The sequence below is a fragment of the Parasteatoda tepidariorum genome, chromosome X1 (genome assembly GCF_043381705.1).
Source record: "Parasteatoda tepidariorum isolate YZ-2023 chromosome X1, CAS_Ptep_4.0, whole genome shotgun sequence".
NCBI lineage: Eukaryota > Metazoa > Arthropoda > Arachnida > Araneae > Theridiidae > Parasteatoda > Parasteatoda tepidariorum.
This window is the reverse complement of record NC_092214.1, coordinates 72169928-72190151: the sequence shown is the minus strand read 5'-3', so window position 1 is coordinate 72190151 and position 20224 is coordinate 72169928. Positions and strand designations below refer to the sequence as shown.

General features: G+C 31.0%; 2 protein-coding genes across 5 annotated transcripts in view; one reads left to right on the top strand and one right to left on the bottom strand.

Moving 5' to 3' along the window:
* LOC139427122 (flavin-containing monooxygenase 5-like) overlaps positions 1 to 20224 on the top strand; it is a 47301-nt gene that overhangs the window by 6826 nt on the left and 20251 nt on the right. The window contains exon 1 of one of the 4 annotated variants that reach the window (XM_071187821.1): positions 5663 to 5929. The exons of 1 other annotated variant lie outside the window; for it this stretch is intronic. The gene's annotated coding sequence lies outside the window, so the exon portion shown is untranslated. Of the gene's footprint in view, positions 1 to 5662; positions 5930 to 20224 lie in introns of those variants that run through there. 2 more of the 4 variants (XM_071187825.1, XM_071187823.1) reach the window with 2 other exon arrangements.
* On the bottom strand, positions 8676 to 18047 carry LOC107453841 (flavin-containing monooxygenase 5; the record flags this gene model as incomplete). Its single annotated transcript, XM_016070807.3, is given in 3 exon segments — positions 8676 to 9895; positions 15031 to 15321; positions 17681 to 18047. Coding segments are annotated over 3 exon segments (1608 nt in total). The 3' UTR covers positions 8676 to 8917.

Sequence of the window (20224 nt, the reverse complement as noted above, 5' to 3'; positions counted from 1 at the left end):
GGCTGAAAACATACCATTGAATTATAATTAGATTTATATTTCAAATGAGTCATTTTTGGAAACCTCTTTCACTTCCATATTAGGAAGCAGTAAATGATTTTCCTTAATGCGTAGGGTTATAAGGTATGTACGAAGTGAGCCTTTTCATCTCCTTTTCTATTAGTATATAATCCAGGAGCGATTGTTTTCGTATGACTCTTGCTGTATGATGTGATCCATGTAAGATGTGCCGGAACTATCCGGAGTTTTGTCCACCCCCTCCCTTGTGTTGTGGAGAGTGGATGTGAAATGTTATAGCCACCAGCCTACCCGTAAATAAAACTAATGAGGGAATAATTGGTTCACGATTGAGTTATTTGAGCTAATATTGTAACCAATGATAACAGGGATGTAGCCCTGTTATTATATATATATATATATATGTATATATATATATATTATATCGAGTATGTTAAGTGTATTTTCAAAATACACTTTTTAAATATGTAAAAAGCTGAACATATTTTTTATAGAAGCTTCTTAAAAAAATGAATTATTAACGATAATAGTATATTAGTTAAAAATATAAATCCATTCGCATACTTACACTAAGACGTCTTACACTAAACGTATGTGTTTATTTCTGAACTTTTAAGCTTAACTTTTTTGTTAAAATAAGTTAGAATATTATATCACATTTCATGAACGTTTTTAATGCAATTTTGCTTAATTAAGTATATTCAAGGGGAAGTATCATGTTTTAATGCCATGTATTAGACATAAAAAATGATAAATAAGCTTGATAAAAACAATTGTTTATCTGTAAAATCGAAATAAGGAAGTAATGCTTATAATTATTTCGTTATTATACTTGCTTTAAACAATGGCATTTTATTTTAAACTTATTTAGTGAAATTTAATGTTGAAAATTCTTTAATAAAAAAACTGAATAATAATGATTAAAAAATGTACATATCTTTTCAAGATTTTCCAACATCGAAAAACTACTTTCAGTGGGTGTGGAATCATATTTGAGATTTAAAAGTGAATTTGCTGCATGAGACTTTTAGGAGAAGATTTTATTATTTCATGCAGAAATAATAATAACTGATTATATAATAAATATGAAGAATATGTTAATAAAATTAAATATATAAATCACTCAATTAATAATAGCCACGACTTAAAAGTGTGTTAATAATAGTGTGTTATTTTATGACAAAAAATGTAATGAAAATAAATAAAATGAAATGTAATAAAAAAAGAAAAATTATAAATTTATTAATGATAAAATTTTTAATGTCATTATTAGTTTTTAATATAATAATTATAATTATTTTTGATCCTAACGAGAGAAAAAGTTACACTCTGCCTGTCCTTTATTGTAGGGCATTGTTCTGTAATGTTTTACACCTCCTTTAGTCTACCGTACTTTATTATTTTAGGCATTCTTGAATCTACTATACTGCAATGTTTTAATCTGTACAGTATCATTTGCACAGTATTGAGTGTACTTTACAGTTTTACACTTTCCTGGGTTTATTGTACTGCGATATTTTATACTTTACTGAGACAACTGTATTTTATACTGTACTAAATCTAGTGTATTTATAAATACTTTATTTTTTTCAATTTTTAAATGAGGTTTTTGAAATGATTTTAAATAGTAAGAAAATTAAATTTTGCGAAAACAAAATTCTCAAAAAAATTGACATGAAAAAAATACATAAAGCAATTGTTTTTCAGTGTTCATCACTGAAATAATTCATAAAATATACATAAAAATTATTGAAAAACAATAATAGTTTCGAAAGATATTGGATAAATTTTGTTTTGAATAGTGAAACTCATATAATTTCAGATCTAGCTAAAAATTTAGAAAATTCAATAAGTTCTCTAAAACCCATATGTATATCTATTTTTCGGAGAAATAGTTTTTTATCTTGAGATTAAGGAAGGTCAAAGTTTTCTCGATTTTTATTCATTGCACTATAATAAATAAATAACGTTGAGTTTATTTTAAGGATATTTAATCAAAATATCAAAGTTCAGTTGTTAGTCAAATTTAAAGTAAAAATGGTCTAGATTTTATATCTAATTTTAGAAACGTCAAAATTATCTTTCTACTTCAAATTTTGATTTAACTTACTCATGTCATTTTTCATTTTTCTTTTATCAACTACTGATTTTTCTCTTATTGTTACAATATCTCAGAAAAATCAAAGCGAAGGTTGAAAAATATAGATAATTATGCGAAATAAATATGTAACAGCATGACTCGAACATTTTAAAAATATTTGGCATTTTTGCATGATAAGCTACTTTTATCGAATTTTTTTTCGAAAATAAATTTTGTTTATTCAGTTTTTCTTTAAATTCTAATTTATAGTTCGTTCACCAGGAGTTGGCACTTTGCTCCACCTCCTCGGACGCAGAGTTCATTTCAGCACAGGAGTAAGAAGAGAAACAACTCCGCGCTTGAAACTGAGACAACCCTTAATGTGCGCCAAACACAAAGAGTGAATTCTCTTCCAGTCACTTTACTTCGCTTTATCATCTGCTATTATACCTTTCGCTTCGCTAGCTAATTAAGCATATTTCAAATTTAAAAACTGCTGTTTTCCCAGCAAAATGTCTCAAAAAGAACAAATTATTCACTCAAAAAAGAGAAGTATCATAAAAAATGGGGCGGAATATCGTCAAATTTATGAAATATTTAATGTTAAAAAATGCACATAAAGTTTGCGAAATAAATATTTTTGCCATACGATCGCCAAACAGCAACCTTGTTCAGGATTGCTTACAACCTTCTCCCAAAAATAGCGAAATAGTATCGTAGCATACCACGTGATGAAGGCGGAGCCAAGTGCCAACTCCTGGTGAACGAGCTACAGCGCTCATAGCTAGTTCCAAGTCACTTTTTTGGAAATACTATATCAAGAAGCACTTGCGCTGCTTTTTAATTACACGGCAGAATATATATCATTTGAGATTATTACAGTTAAACATTTTTTTCAAATCGCCCTGCAGGAAAAGTGGCATGTTTTTAATTGTTTACGGTTACTTTCCTGACATTTGAATTTGGTCTACCATACACAGGGTATTCTGCAAAGTCTGCCCTTAATAGGTATTTATAGAATCCATCTTAAAATAAAAATATAAAAGAATACATATGGAAGACATAAATATTTAAGCGAGAAAAAAACATAAACGCTATCGAAAATTGGTAAATTACAGTAGAGAAAGGAGAATATTTTTAAAATCAAAACAGGTTTAACTGGGGGTTAAAATTTGAAGTAGTTTTGAATAATTGTCCTTCTCTGTTTTCCCCTGACATCAAACTAGTCTTGTTGTTTATTACATTTGCCTTCCTGTACAGTGTTCTGTGAAATTTCGATATCGTTTTACTCTTTTTTTTACACGGTTTAATATGACGGAAGAAATTTGCTTGTTTTTTAAATTCATTTTAGATAAGGTCTCTATAAATACATATAAAAGGCTTCCTTTATGGAACACTTAGTGTAAAACTGATTATTAAAATTTTACTATTAAGACAATAGCACAGAGTTAGATTTTTTATGCTATAAATAATATATGCAGAGCACCGATGGCTCAGGGGATAGAGCGTTCGCCTTCCAATGAGGCGAACTGGATTCGAATCTCAGTCGATACGAATTCCGCATCCGACTTGCACCGACCACAGTGCTGACGTTAAATATCCTCAGTGGTTGACGGATCATGGGTTAGAGTCCCCTTGCCGTCAGGCTAACCGTGGGAGGTTCTCGTGTTCTTCCTTTCCATGTAACGCAATGGCGGGTTAGCTCCTTTAATAAGTCCTCCACGAAGGCAAAATTTCTTCCAATACTCGATCCAGTAGTCCTCTTGTCTTCTGGATTGGGTTCAAAATTACAAGACTACGGAGTTGAACATTGGTAGTCGTAAACCCATAAAATTGGGTCGGCTGTTCAACGACGGTTATAAAATAAAATAAAAAATAATATATGCAGGGTGCCCACTGAAGTCCATTTCTCTCTTTTAACATTCAAACGGCTGCAGCAATAGCTATAAAAAGAGAGTCTAGGTTAATCAAAATAGTAACATTAAAGTTCTACAGAATGAGAATGTTTATATGTTATATGAATGTTCAGTGAAAAATTGATAATTCAACATTGCTTCCTTGAAAACGGTAAGAGATATTGTAAAAAAGTCATTTTTAAAGTTGAGTTCCTCGATTAAGTACTTGTGTGTATTAATGCGAAGAAAATAATACTTAAAATGCGTAATTTTTTTGGTTCGAAACAATTAAAAAAAGAAAAGATAGTTATTATAAAACACCTTTCTTTTAGATATTCAAACTCTTTTTAAGTTGTATACAATAAGAATATTTGAGGAACTGACTTGCTTTCTTCCTAAACTAAAAAAACTGGTAGCAAAACATTCTTTAACACATCTCTTTACTTTACCAATTTAATATTCTGAGAACAGAAATTCTCTAATAGAAATAAACATTTTTTTAAAAATAAACGTAAAAAAGTGACTTTTCGAATTCTGATTTTTCTGATCGCATTCTGATTTGATGACATTTGGAAATTTTGCACCGAGTTTCTTTAGTTTAGGGAGGACGTTGGTCAAAAAATTATAATTTCACGCAGGTTTTCTTCTGAGTACGATAAAAATTATTTTTTTATTGATATTTGGCACTACGAGGTTTCAGAGGGGCCGGAATAGCCTAGTTGGTATGGTATTGCGCCCATGTCCAAGAGGTCATGAGTTCAATCCCCGCCAGCCGAAGAATTTCCGTGTAGTATATGGTGATTGGTGCACATTAAATCGGTCGGGACACAAAGTTTTCCAAGTTCTTGTAACAAATCAATATCTCTTGAGGTACTGAATTGCTGATTGATCGTTTTCTGGTTCAGGTCAAAATCACAATGTGTGGATGAATAAATGGTTGTATAAATGGATCAGTCCTTTAAATCGGGCTCTGACGTATATGTGTGTCTGAAGTCGTATTCTTGGCCATAGATGGTGCTACTGAAAAACAAGAAACGCAACCTCTGACCTTAACCTTAAATTCGCTTGGTTTCACCAAGCAGACTTGCTGGTATTGACAATTGACACTAGAAACAACAACAATAGATGTTTCAACTATATATTTACGAAATACTTTTTTTTACAATTAAATTTATTTGTCACGAGTAAAATCAAAACAACGGTATCGCTCTTTTGATATAATTTCGCTTTGAAAGATTAGTTAAACGTTTATATATATATTTTTAAAAAGAAAATGGTACTATGTGTTTATTTTTCTATCTCTTATAGTTCGTTTATTCATGGCTGGTATTATGATTATTGATTATTTCTGGTGTTCTTATACACCGGAAAAAATGAAGAAAAAAAGGTAATATTGTTTTTTTACCATGTTTGGGACTACAAGAATATTTCATTAACCCTAACATCTGATTCGAAAGCAAGGGATTGAAACTTATTTCTAAGAAATTTTCAACTTTTTTAAAACAAAATTGATACTAGTTTCAATTTTTTCCATGTGTTTAAAAACCCTGATTTTCTTTCCTCTTTTAATGTTTTCATATTGTATTTATAGGAAGTTTTTATCTTTATAAAGAAGGAAGTCGTCGTATATCATTCATCAAATTACAAATTCAAGGTCAATAAAAGGCTACTAAAGTGAATGATTATGTTTTTATGTTACATCGCACCGAATATAACAATTACGTATGATAGCCACTCATATTTAGAAGGCTTTTGTTAACTCGAATAATTTTTTATAAGGACGAATCAATTTCTCAATTCTGAAAATTTTTGAAATTATTTTCAATTTTAAACAAAATATGGATTCTATAACGGCTTTGAGCGTTTAGATTCATTTCATTAATTTTTAATGTTGATTCAAAATAAAGTTTGAATTGAGGAAATCTGGTCATATGAGGTAGGTTTTTTTTATTGTTGTGTTAAGCTTTAGCATCGCAATATGTTTATCTAAAATTTACTTACTTTTGAGTTATTAACTAGTAAATTTCATTTTAGTTTGTAAGTTGGCAAAATTGTAATAACATTTTCCGGAGAGCATTTTTTTTCACTGTGTAAATGGAAATCCATTAAAGTAACATTTTTAAGCATCAATAGCTTGAAATGTTTACTTTCCTTATAAAATGATATACTGTATGTCACTAAAAAGGCACCAACGATTTGAAATATAAATCAATGAAAAACTGGAGGATATAGAAATGTGCAGTTTGCTGCGTTCTGTTTAGAAAACTAGACTGCATTATCATAGACTTTCAGAATAAGCTATATTTGTCAATAGATAGCGTTTCTTAATTATAAGCCTTCAAAAGAATGTTTAAAAAAACACAATTAGCCACAACAGTATAGCGTAGACAGAGAATGAAATAAACGGAAGTTCTAGCAAATATTTCATCGGAAAACATTGTTTTACAGTTTAGTGGAAACTTAATAATTTGATTCCAAAGCAGTATTAAGTAAATCAGAAATTTCTATCCCCTTCCGTTTAAATTAATGAATTTTTTATAACAGTGGCATTTTTTGGGACATTCGGGTTTAAGCCTTTTTTCTTAAATTAACTTGGAAATTGAACTACTTCAACATTTTTAAAATTTTGCGTCAGTGAACTAAGACATTAAAAAGCTCAAAATCTATTTTAAAGGTCAAAAATTTATGATGCACTTGTAAGGTAAATAACTTTGACTCAAAATGAATAATTAAAAAACATATTACAACAATTTTAATATACAGCATGTTTTAGTGAAGAATATTTTTGAATCCTTATTGAAAATAAAAGTAAAAAATGTACACATTCAGGGTCACAGTTTAGTATTTAAGCGAGGGAAAAAAACGAACGTTATCAAAAGTTGTCAATTTACAGTACAGGAAAGCGCATATAATAAACTTCAAAATGGGTTTAATTGAAACTTGAAGTTATTTCTAATAATCTTCTCTCAACTCCTCTCTGTTTCCTCTCGCAGTCTCGTTTAATACTTTTGCCTTCCTCTATTGTGATTTGCTAGATTTCAATAGTTTTTATTTTTTCCTCGTATAAATATTTATATTAATTTCGTATTGTTAATATTAATTAAATATTAATTTTGACCCCCACCCGAATGTTCATACTTTTTCCACTTTATTTTGGTGAGGATTCCAACAAACACATAATTATTGTGGTCTTTAAGGAATACCCTGTACTGTTTAGCACTAGAGAAAACTGTTTACTTTTTCCTTTCCTGGAAAATAAATGGAAAGCTTTTCCCATCATCACTATAAAAGTGTTGAGATATGTTTTATTTAACTATTTTTTACTAATTCAACTATGATTTTACTTATTGTTTTCTATGATCGATAAACAATGTTTGAAACAACTGTGATTCAATTAACTAGTATAAGCGTGAATTATCCGTTACATATAGGATATTTAAAATAATAAGTTTTTTAATAAGCATTTATCTTAATAGTTGTGTTCTTTTCTTTTGATGTTATTGCAGGGGTAAGAAATCGGGGTAAGAAATGTAACTAAACCATTTTTATATAAATTTATTTTACATTTAATATTCATTTAAACTGATTTAAATCACCACTGCTTATTTAAAGTAAAATTATGCAAGGTTTTACGAGCATACTTAAAACTAATGTAAATACAAAAGTTGAGAGCCGTGATGGCATAGTGGTTATGACACTAAGCTGACGCTGAGGAGTACCAGGGTTCAATCTCCTTCACGATGGCTTGAAGCCTACCCAGGAGTAAATCCATGGGTATCAACAAGTCCGGGTAATGAATGCTGCCGGTGCATAATGCTGACCACACTGCATCATACTGTTTATCTTGAAATTGAGAAGTCTTAATTTCTATGACCCCTTTGTGCTACAACTGCTGGTAAAGATGTGGTTTACTTTTTATATTATTAACTAAAATAAAAGCAAAAATAAGTAAATTACTATGTATATACTCATGGTAGCATAATTCATTGTATTTATCTGCAGCACCTAATTTTGGCGTATTTTTTTATTTTATTATACTTCATTTTGGTAAGTTTGTTTTCCGCTTTTCTTATTTCTATTTTAAACTCATTTTCTATTACGTTATTTTTTTCGAGATTACGACGCATTAAAAAAGAATAATTTTTATCTTAGGATAATTATTTTGTTTGAAATTTCACTCGTAAAGGAATACGTCCCGAAGAGAATCTTTACTCTTATTTCATCAAAATTTATTGTGTTTTTAATACTAATATATATATATATATATAACGTCGTTGCCGAGTGGAAGGATTAAAACAGGTCTTCGGTCGGGAAGGAGGGTACAAAAGTTATTTATTAATTATTAGGACAGAGCAGTCATGAGAGTGTAAAAGTCCACACGAAAAGTTGCGCTCCTTGGTTATATGTTAGAGAAAATTTTGCAAAGAAAAATCCGTAAAATGTCTTAATTTAGGGACAGAGNTCTTTTTTGCGGATATAATCGTGTAGGCTGATGAAAAGATTATATCTTTTATTTTCCGGTTTCTTTAAAAAAATTTCATCATTTTTTTTTAATCAGTTGTTTGCTATTTTTCTTTCATTATAATTCCCCCCCCCATTTCATATGTCTATAATTTTCCTTTGTTTTATCTTCATTTGAATATATATATATATATATATATATATATACACAACAAAGTGAGTTGCAATGAGAAAATCAAAACTATTTAATTCTACTCAGTCTGTTATTGTTTAAATTCTTGTTTCCTGATTAAGCACAACTTGGGACAAAATTCTGACAATATTTCTAAAAATATTTTAAAAAAAGTATACGTCATTAAATGCCTTTATTCCACTCAGAAAAAAAAAGTTATAAGAAAATCCCAATTAATTTCATTAGCAAAAATTTTAAACTATTAATTATTCTTACAAAATTTCAGCAATTTTAAACAAAAACTTGAAAATAGCTAAGTAAAACAGCAACAAAAACTATGAAAAAAATAAAAAATTTCTTTTTAATTATGTTCTTAGGTTTGGCAATGTAATCTTCTTTCAATGGTTTAAATAAACGCTTCTTAGAATTCATTATCGCTTTCCTTGCTCCAGGCCAAGAATGTGGTCCCTCAAGTCTATATTGATATGGCAAAGAAGGACCTAAAAATAAAGTCCAGAACAGAGCTGGGTCTCTAAAGAACATCTTCAAGTAATTTGGCTTAGCTCCAAAAAGAGAATTAATTTCATCCAGATAGTCAATATAATCGACTTGTATAGTGTGACGTTTAGATTTGGTGTACCGTTTTTCATTCATTTTCTTCTTTTTAATAATGTCCAACTCCATTTCTTCTGGTGAGGGTAAGCTTAATTTACCGTTGAATATTAATGTCGCCCAACGTAATTGGGATTCTCCACAAGGAAATCCTGCACCGACTGACTGAATCAAACCTATGATTGCTAGACTTGGATATTTTAAATGGGATGGAAACATATATTTATAGAGATGGGGTTGATTGTTTTTAACAGTAGTGAGTCTTTCGTTAAGGAAAGGAAATTTGATTTGGTAACCAGTAGCAAAAACAACTGCATCACATTCAGTAACTTGATTTTCACCTTCAAAAATAACTCCACTTTCAACAAATTCTTTGATATTTTTCTTCATTTTAACTACTCCACTGAGAAGTTTTATGGGAAGACCATCACTCATTGTAGGATGCTGGCTCAAAACTCTATGTGCTGGTTTGATGTTATATTTATCATGATCAAATCTCTGATTTAATATTCTTTCTACGAACCAGCATGATAGAGAATATGGCACATGCTGGTAAATAAAATCGAAAATTCTTCGAGTATAGAGCAAGTCAAACGGTATACCATAAGCTCCAATTCTCGGTATGACCCAAGTGCCTCGTCTTGTACTCAGGTGCACCTGAAACAATTTTACAAATAAACAAATTTAGATCTTTTTTTTCCATTTCTATTTTATTAATGATTAAAATATTAAAACTAGTATAGTCAATGTACTTAAAATAATAAAGATGCGCATGAAATACAATGACAACGGGAGATTATCATAAAAATTAAGATATACACTAGTCATTGTTACAACAATGAAGGTTTTATGCATACTAATGTTATGATATGAAACAAACAGATTAACTAATTGCTGCTTAAAAGCAAAAACACTAATGAATTACATAATTGAAGAATGTTTAATTTTTTTGACATTATTTTACATAAAAAAATATGACACTAAAATGAAAAATAAAATTTGTTCTGATTGGTTAATTACACATTTCTAATTAATCCATAAGGCAAATTCTCTCAGATTCGAAAAATATAGGATGCTGAATGAAAATGCACAAAATAATGCTGGATAGAGTTAAAGGTTGTCTAATGACTTTATCCTGTGTTAAAGGAGAATATTCCGGTTATTTATAATTCATTTATATTATTTTAATATAAATATATATTCAAGGTAAAATAATTTCGCTAGCTTATGATGCAATGGCAAACGTTCCTTTCAAGGGAAAGGAGTAAAATTTCATATTGAGGTATTGTAAGGTAGTAAATAAAAGCAGCGTTATGTGTAAAAAGGATTATACATCTCACGTGGTTACGACTATAGTACCAGAATTTTGGAATATTCAAGTAACTTTGATCTAAAAAAGAAACTACTTTTTCATCGAAACATGATCCTCTAAGTAGAAAACTTAAAATGGAATAAAATAATTTTAATATGAATGGTGGCGACACTATAGACACAGAAAAGAAAACTGTGAAAATAGAAATGGGCTTACAATTTCTCTTCCGATATTGCCAGAGCATATTCTCGGAAGCTAATTTTCTGACACATCGAATATTTATAAAATGCATTATTTTTTTTATCTCCGTTTAGCACTGCCATTTTTAATGCTAAATACATAGTACCGACATTGATCTTCATCAATCTTTTCATTTCTTCTAACATCAATGTTTTCATTTCTAAATGCTACCATGATGGTTCTTTGGTGATCATATGACAGCTCTCAACCATTAGTTCTTACCAAGTATTAACAAAATACGATCGAAAATGGAACATAACTTTTAAGGATGACCCCCATGAAGCAATAGTGCTGTTCCGCACAATGAAAATTAGATACAAAAAATGCCAATGAAAATTTTTGATTTTTAAACCTCAATTTATACACCGATCGTCAATTTTCACAGATTTTTAGTTAAAAACTGAAAACATATCAAATAGAACAACTAGAAAATTAATGAAAAATTTTAATTACTTATATACGAGTATTTTAGTAGCTTTAGTCAGAATACTTTTATTAAACTTCAATCGTGATATTTGAGCTGATTTTGTTCAATTGCTTTTCTCAGCATTGCAGTTTTTATTTTTTCGATCGTAATTAGCAAATATACAATGAGGTGACAAAAGTCATGGGATAGTAATATACAAATATGCAGCTGGCATTTGTATCACGTAAAAATATATACATATATGGGTAGTGCACAGGGGAGACATTGTGTTCAAGTTATTCATCTAAGAAGGGTTCTGAAGTAATTATGATCGCAAGACGAGAATTAACATACTTTGGGCGTGAAATGGTTGTTAAAGCTAGAAGCATGGAACTCTTCATTGCGGAAATTGTGAGAGAATTCAACATTCCTAGAGTCAAGAGTGTGCCGAGAATTTCTAGCATTACCTCCCACCATGAACAACGTAGTGGCAGACAGTCTGCTCTTAATGACCAAGACCACCAACATGTGTATAGAATTGACAACAGAGAGGCAACTTTGCGCAAGCATCAATGCAAATAGACGTACGTGTCCGTTAGGTCAGAGCGCTGAAATTTGGCTGTAATGGGATATGGCAGCAGAAGACCGCCTCGATTGATTACCTTTATTAACAGCACGGTATCACGTCCAGTGCTTCACCTGGGCTCGTGACGATATTGGGGGGGACTCTAAACGGTTGTAAAACTGTAGCTTAGTTAGATGAGTCACTATTTTTGCTGATCAGAGTTGTTAACAAGGCACTGGAAATGATTATGTTCAGCAACTTGGTGACAACTTGCAACCATTCACGGACTTCATATTCCTAGACAACAATGGAATTTTCATGGATGGCAATGTGCCATGTCACCTGGTCTTAATTGTTAATAATGTCCAACTTTTTATTAATGTCCAACACCATTTCTTCTTGTGAGGGTAAGCTTATTTTCCTACTGAATACTAATGCCACCCAACGTACTTGGCCTTCCATGCATGAAAATAGAGCACCAACTGACTGAATCAAACCTATGATTGCTAGACTTGAATGCTTCATATGAGGGGAAAATACATATTTATATAGATAAGGTTGTTTATTTTTAATGATAGGGAGTCTTTTGTTGAGGAAAGGAGATTTTATTTGGTAACCTGTTGCAAAAACAACAGCTTGACATTCAATAACTTGATTTTCACCTTCGAAAATAACTCCATTTTCAACAAATTCTTTGATATTTTTCTTCTCCTTAACTACTCCACTGAGAAGTTTTAAGGGAAGATCATCACTCAATGTAGGATGTTGGCTCACTCTATGGTCTGGTTTGATGTTATATTTATCATGGTCAAATCTCTGGTTTAGTATTCTTTCTACGAACCAGCATGATAGAGAATATGGTACCCGCTAGTAAAGTAAATCAAAAATTCTTCGAGTATAGAGCATGTCAAATGGTATGCCATAAGCTCCAAGTCTTGGTAAGACCCAAATGCCTCTTCTTGTACTCAAGTACACCTGAAACAATTTTACATTTTACCAGTAAATGAAGTTTAAATTATTTCTTCATCATTATAATCATAATCAAAATATTTACACTTATGTAGCCAATGAATAAAAATGAAGACCTACAGGATAAAAATGTTAAGAATATAATGCGAGTTTATTATAAAAATTAAAATATATTCCAATCATCGTTAAAACAATGAAATTTTTTACATGCAAACCCAGGTTGTGATACGAAACAATTTGATACTTAACAAACTGTTTAACTATGATTGTTGCTCAAAAGCAACTGCAGTAAGCAATTACCTTAATTCTACTAATGATTGCTTTTTGTTGTAATTAGTTTACATGAATAATATGCTATAAGACTAAAATTTCAATATTATAATGAAAGATGAAATTTTCCGCTACAATTTTCAATTATTTGCTGTCGGATTAATTACACGAATTCTTAATTTATAAATCAAGTTATAACGCTTCTTACAAGGAGAGATTACGTCTTGGAAAATTCACTTAGGAATTAGAACTTAACTAATTAATTATTTAAGGATTAAACTTGGTTTATTAGTAGCATACCTTGAGGGTGTTCTTCCTTTGTAATATTAAAGAACACTAGCAGTAATTTTTTCTTTTTTTTAATGAAACTAGCCAATGTTTTCAGAAAAACATCCTAAAATTAGAGGTTAAGTATTTAAAAATTAAACTTTTTAATTTAGAGTTTCGAGGTCTGGTTATTTTTTGTAATATCCATATTTTTGAACTTTGTTATATCCAACTAACGGCAGCATTATTAAACTGTATACGCATCAATCAGCTTTTCTAGTGATTTCGATTGGTTTAATTAAAAAAAGTTTGAAATATTTAGAAATTAATTTCATTGCTGAGTAATCTCGTGATCCTAATGAACAATTTCCCCATTTAAGATCTGCAAATAAATTTCTTAATTTTCTTGATATTTATAAAAATACAGGATTATGTGACACAAACAGGGATTTAATTTAGATTTATTTAAAAGTCCTTTTTTGCATTATACAACCTTTTTTTTTACTTCATTTTTTACTGCACTCTGAAAACGCGTTAAAAAAATACCTTAAAATCAGTTCTTTACAGAATACATAACTCTTTTTTCGCTTGGTCTTTACTTTTTACTGAAAAAAAAATTTTTTGCACGACTATTCTAAACTCTTCATTTGTATTGTAAAACATTTTAGAGCATGTTAACAAAAGTGGGGCAATTACTTTACACCGGAAGTGGTGTAAAAAAGGAACACCATTTATGTTCACTTTTCCTAATTTTTGAGTAAGACAGTAGCTTTGGTATTCAATAACACTAAAATTTAGAATAACAATAAGATATGATGCACATAAGAGTCAGTAATTTTTATTGTACAATTTAGAATAGGAATTGTTAGTTTAGAATTCATGCACACACTAATTCTTAAAATAAAATTAGTTTTTAAATCAAGCATACACCTAGCACACAGAGAATATTAAAACAAATCAAAATTAGGATTAGCAGAGCAAAAGTGGATAGAAATTAAATATCACAAAATTTAATGCAATTGACAGATATTTGAAAATTAAAATATGATTATAATAAAAATTGCACAACTAAAAATATGCATACCTTTTGCGAAATTTTTTCTTTAGATGTATAACAGTGCGCAAAACAGCAAACTCAAGCTATTTTGTACTCGATTGTAGACAATCTACTAGCCATATCATGGGTTAGAGTCCCTTTGCGGTCAGGCTAACCGTGGGAGGTTCTTGTGATCTTCTTCTCCATGTAACGCAAATGCGGGTTAGTTCCATCAAAAAGTCCTCCAGAGAGGCAAAATGTCTTCGAGTACTTGATCGAAGAGTTCCCTTGTCTTCTGTATTGGGTTCAAAATTTTAAGGCTACGGAGTTGAACATTAGTAGTCGTAAACCAAAATATTGGGTCGGCAGTTCAAAGACGGTTATAAAATAAAAAGTCTACTAGCTATAGCCATATTCTGCCCAAATTAGCCTTTTCGGAAGAGAAAATAATTCACTACCCGTGATTTTGAGATAATCATGCTCAATTATTCCATATTATAGATCTACACTTTTTAAAGTGTATAGAAATGCTAAATTTGATGTTAACTTGAAATAAAAAGTTCCTTTACAATTTTTGTTATTGTTCAGCATCAGATTCGGAAAACAATTACACTCCTGTTGTTTTTACAGTATTATTTTTGAGACTAAGTGGCTAAGCCATTATATAAAAAATATCGGAATATTTTAAGGAATTTTGTCATAACTATAATAAATCATAATGACATACTTGCTTTGCTACGGAACATATTTCAACAGCAGCATCCATTCCAGAATTGCCAGTACCTACTATCACAACAACTTGATCATTAAATGATTGGACGTTTTTTAAACTATGCGTATGCATTATCTTGCCTTTAAATATATCCATACCAGGAAATGAAGGCATATTTGGATACACGTGATGACCGATGCAAACCATAACACCATCATATATATCCTTACTGATTTGTCCATCTTTTGTATCTTTTACTGTAACTGTTAGGCACCCAGTAGCATCGTAATCATCAGCCATGTTGATCTAAAAGGAAATTAAAATATTCATGAAACAGATGCTTTCACCCGGCGCTTGGATTGGATTACTTTATAAAGTATATAAAAAATGGATTAACAGGATTTTTCAAACAGGGATAAAGGGAAAGCAAAAATGGTTTAATATTATTCTTTCAAAAAAGAAAAGAATTTTTATAACTTTTGAATGAAGTGAATGCAGAACAAGATTCAATGCAAATATACTGTGAAAACTTAGAGGCAAAACTGTACGACATTACAAATTGAAGATAATAAAATGAAATCAAACTATGCTAGAAGAGCCGTGGTGGCTCAAGGGACAGAGAGCTCACCTCCCAACGAGGGGATCCGGGCTCGAATCCGAGCGATGGCTGGGATTCAAATTCCGCCCTCGGCTCGCACCCACCACAGTGCTGACGTAAAATATCCTCAGCGGTAGGCGGATCATGGGTTAGAGTCCTCTTGCCGTGTGGCTAGCCGTTTGAGGAGGTTTTCGTCGTTTCCCTCACCATGTAACACAAATGCGTATAACTTCCATCAAAAAGTCGTCCACGAAGGCAAATTTCTCTCAAAACTTGATCCAAGTCCTCTGGATTGGGTTCAAAATTATAGGCTACCGAGTTGAACATTGGTAATCGTAAACCCAAAATTGGACCGGCTGTTCAACGACGGTTATAGAGAACTATGCTAGAGTCTATGTCAGACTTTGACAATCTATTTAAATAGTTTTACTGGGGGAAGCATCGTTAATTCACCAAATATTTGTGCCGCTTATTTGCTAGTTCTTCGTCTACCTATTAGTCTAAAGAGAGAAAAGAGAATAGGCATAATCTTCTCTCTCAATATATATTTTCGGAACTCATGTCAAAAATGAAGTTAAAAAATATAGACAATAAGAATTTCAAATTAATGCTTAAGCTAGCAAGAGAACAATAATGCTATCATTATTAAGAAAGTAGGATTAAAAGCATCAAAACTTGAAGACATTCCTCACATTCGTTTTTTTCTCTATGTTTTATCGAGCAATCAAGCAGGTTTTGATGTTTACAGTTCCGCTTGCCTCAATGGTAAGTTCGTCAGATCTCGATAGTGGTTTTTTGTGTCTTTTTTTCTGAACTTAAATTATAATCTATGTTTCTTAATGTATATTCAGCTTTGATGAGGATTCCGAAAATATATAAAGGCAGTGATTATGGAACACCATATATATCACACGCCGATTTTACATTCCCTATTAGATTATACTTGTTCTGGATATTGTTTAAAAAATAACCGCTAAACTATAAGCGAATCCAAATCAGGATCACGATTTGAAGCAAAGAAATTGTAACACGAGTAATTCATTTCGAAAAATCCTCAGTATTACCTCTCGTCTTGCAAGTACATAATAATTTTTCAGGTTAAAATTAAGATAATTTAAAACGATCATGAATAAGGCTTTCATAAAAGATGCTGTTATTTTCTATTTAAAGTTTAAAAAAATAAATCTGCAGAACTGCATCTTTAGAACTGCAAATTTTAAAAACATATAGAGAGATAAAGAAAACAGTTTTGCTCATAATTTAGCAAAAGTAACAGCTAAACTATAAGCAAATCCAAATGGCGATACTGATTTTAAAATAATTTTTTTAATTTTTTGCTAGTATTTAATCAATTCCAAAAATTGAGCAATTTTCTAATGCAAAATTGATCTTCAGTATTGCCTCTCGTCTTGCAAATACTGAATGATTTTTCGGGTCAAAATTGAAATAATTTAAATAATTAAGACAATTGAGATAGTCATGAATAAGGTTTTCAAAAAAGATGCTGTTATTAATATTCATATATCTATTCAAAGTTTAAAGAAATAAGCTGTTTCAGAGCAGCGAATTTTTTTAAATGAATTTTTTTCCCCTATAAAATTGTTTTTGAATCATTACTCATAATATTAACATTACTTTAGCCTTATTTATTCATACAAAAAGATTATGAATATGTGTTTAATTCTTAGTCAAGTTAATACTTTTTATATCTCTGTTATTCAGAAAAGAATATGGCTTTCAACGTGTTTTGCATATATTAATTAGTAAAAACGTTGAGACAAATTTTTTCTTTAAGTTATATTCTTGATGTTAAATAATACATAAAATAAAATAACATTACCCATCACATGACTGTTACATCACATCATATCACACATTACATAAAATATCTAAGAAGTTTTATAGTACAAAATCATCCAAAACTTATCAAGAAGAAAAATTGCGTTCTGATAAAATTTACAAGGGGAAGTAGTTTAATGTAGAGTTTTTGTAGGGATATATAGTCGTAATTATTTCGCTCAGTGAAAGATATGAAATTATATAAATAATAATTATTATTTAGTATACCTCTATCACCTCTTTGTTGAAATTTACGTATTTGTTAACTCCGAATTTTGTTGCATACTGTACCAAGTAGTGGTGAACTTCTTTGTTATGCATATAATTTGGAGCATCATCAGCTGGTGGAAAATCACTAATAGCACTCATTTCTTTACTCGTATTAATAATTGTTGTTTTCATAACAGAAGCCAAGCCATCGATATCGTCATCATGATATCTCCAAAGACCACCGATATGATTTGTTCTTTCAAAACATATTGGCTCTAGTCCATCCTCGAGAAGAGTTTTTACGGCACATATTCCAGATGGACCTGCTCCTATAACTGCAACTCTCCTTCGAGACATCTTTAAAAAAGTTGCTTAAATTTAGTACCTAAAATTTTAGATAAGAACACAAAATTACTACTTATTAAGTTTTACCAACTGATACAAGAAAAAGTTCTGATTGATTTGATATTCTAAACATTTTTATGCTGACTAAAAATTAATTTTAAACTACATATTTTAAAAATTTTTATTATATTTTTAAAGTACTTTTGATTACAGAGTGATATTAAATCAGCAGTTACAAAATTTCAGGAGAGATATAAATACTCCTTAAAAGACCTTTACGCTCCCCATCTTAGATTTTAGATTAAGCATTTGAGTTTTCTTGATATTTCTTGTACTTAAACTTGTGATGTTTTAGTATTATTAGAAGGCACAATACCATTCAATAAAGGTAGAAAATAGAGGAATCGCTTTATTGAATTAGGAGGAATAACGCTTGATAATTTTTAGAACTTCTATGAATTTTTCCTCAAATTTTTGTATAATGAAATAATGAGAGTTGTGGTTTTGAGTAAGTAATTTAAAATTGCATTTTTCTCAGTTTCTGTTTTTTAATAAATCCTTATTGCAATTCAACCTTCTGCCTACGGCTGGAACAACTTGTGGACCACATGATATGATATAGCATGGTACACCGTAAGCAAAGGGCTGAACTAATGAAAACCAATTCGGATGACCCTTAAAAATTCTTTTAACGTTAACTGCATAAAAACAAAGATACTTATTAGAAACCTAAAAACGGGCAACTGTATAATATTTACCTACCTATCAAAAATTGCAGATTGAGGAATTGTATTGGCATAATGTTGGCAGAAAAAATTAATAGAAAATGTAAAATACCAAAGGCTTTGTATTTCAAATTGTGATTGGGTGGCGACCTTGTATTTTACACTTATCGAAAGTTACTACCAAATAGGGTAAATATCCATCATCAGTTTATTTGTGAAAATTAAGTTTGAAGATTAAAAGCGCATTTAGAATTATCCCTCTCGGTCTCTATCCCTTCGGCTGTTGAGTTTGGTCGAGAGAGGAAGGGCCTTTTAACTATAGGAAATCGCGTATTAACGCATGACTAGAAACGTTTTCCTTGTTGTAGTTCATTTACATCGTACTAGAGCTGCACAATGGGCTATTGGCGACAGTCTGGGAAACATCCCTGAGGATACTCCATCACAATTTTGATCCTCTGCTGAGAGGATGGCACCACCACTTCGGTAGCCCGACGATCTGCACGCAAAGTCGAGCACTTTACGGTAGAACAGTTTAACAAGGACCAATACCGCACATCTTCGGTCCTTACGTAGACTAATCCAAGTGATCACCCACCCGCACACTGACCGCAGCCAGTGATGCTTGACTTCAGTGATATGCTGGGAACCATGTCTTAACAATCAGTCCACTGCGGGACAAACACTTTCTTGACTGGGTTGGTTGGTTTAGGTGCATTGACTCACTCAAACACCAGACCTCATTTGTCAAGACTTCAGCTTCAGGTGGTACGTCAAGCCACTGGTGTATGAAACCCCCATTAACAGTGCAGAAGACTATTTTACACGTTTCGTTGTAACCCGACGAGGCAATCCGCGACAGACCAGTTTTTTTTCTTCTTCGGAACATTTTATCTTCTAAGCAACGGGGTCTGCATGATGTCACCGAAGTCGCAATTTTGAATCCATTTTAAAAAAACAATAGTTTTCTCTTTTTGCTCTTATTTATTATTTTTTGCTGCACTATGAATAGTACACATATTTTCTCCCGCTACTCAGGTCCTTCCGTTCTTATGTACCGTTTCTAAGTCGCAAGGAAAGCTATTTTACCGTGCAATTGAAAAATCAACGTAACCGACACAAAATTCAAAATCGAGTTTTTTATTTATTTGGCGTCTTTATATGGTAAGCCATGTATTGCAAAAAATAAACTTTGTTTTCTCATTTTTTTGAAACATAGAGAGTCGAAATTCATCGAAAGAAAAAAGGTATATTTATTCAGAGAAAGTACGTTTTGCAGCGGATTTCTTAACTTAAGATATCGTCTGCACTAATTAATTAGCATATTTGAGGTCACTTCCTTGAAGAATGAATCCTAGGACGGGAAGATCCAATCATTAGATCAAAAGTTAGTCAGTGTGGTCCATTTTTTTAGGTGCACTGTACATTTCCCGACATATTTGAGAATTTCCAAACTTCTTACACTAGAATAACTTTTTATATATATATATAT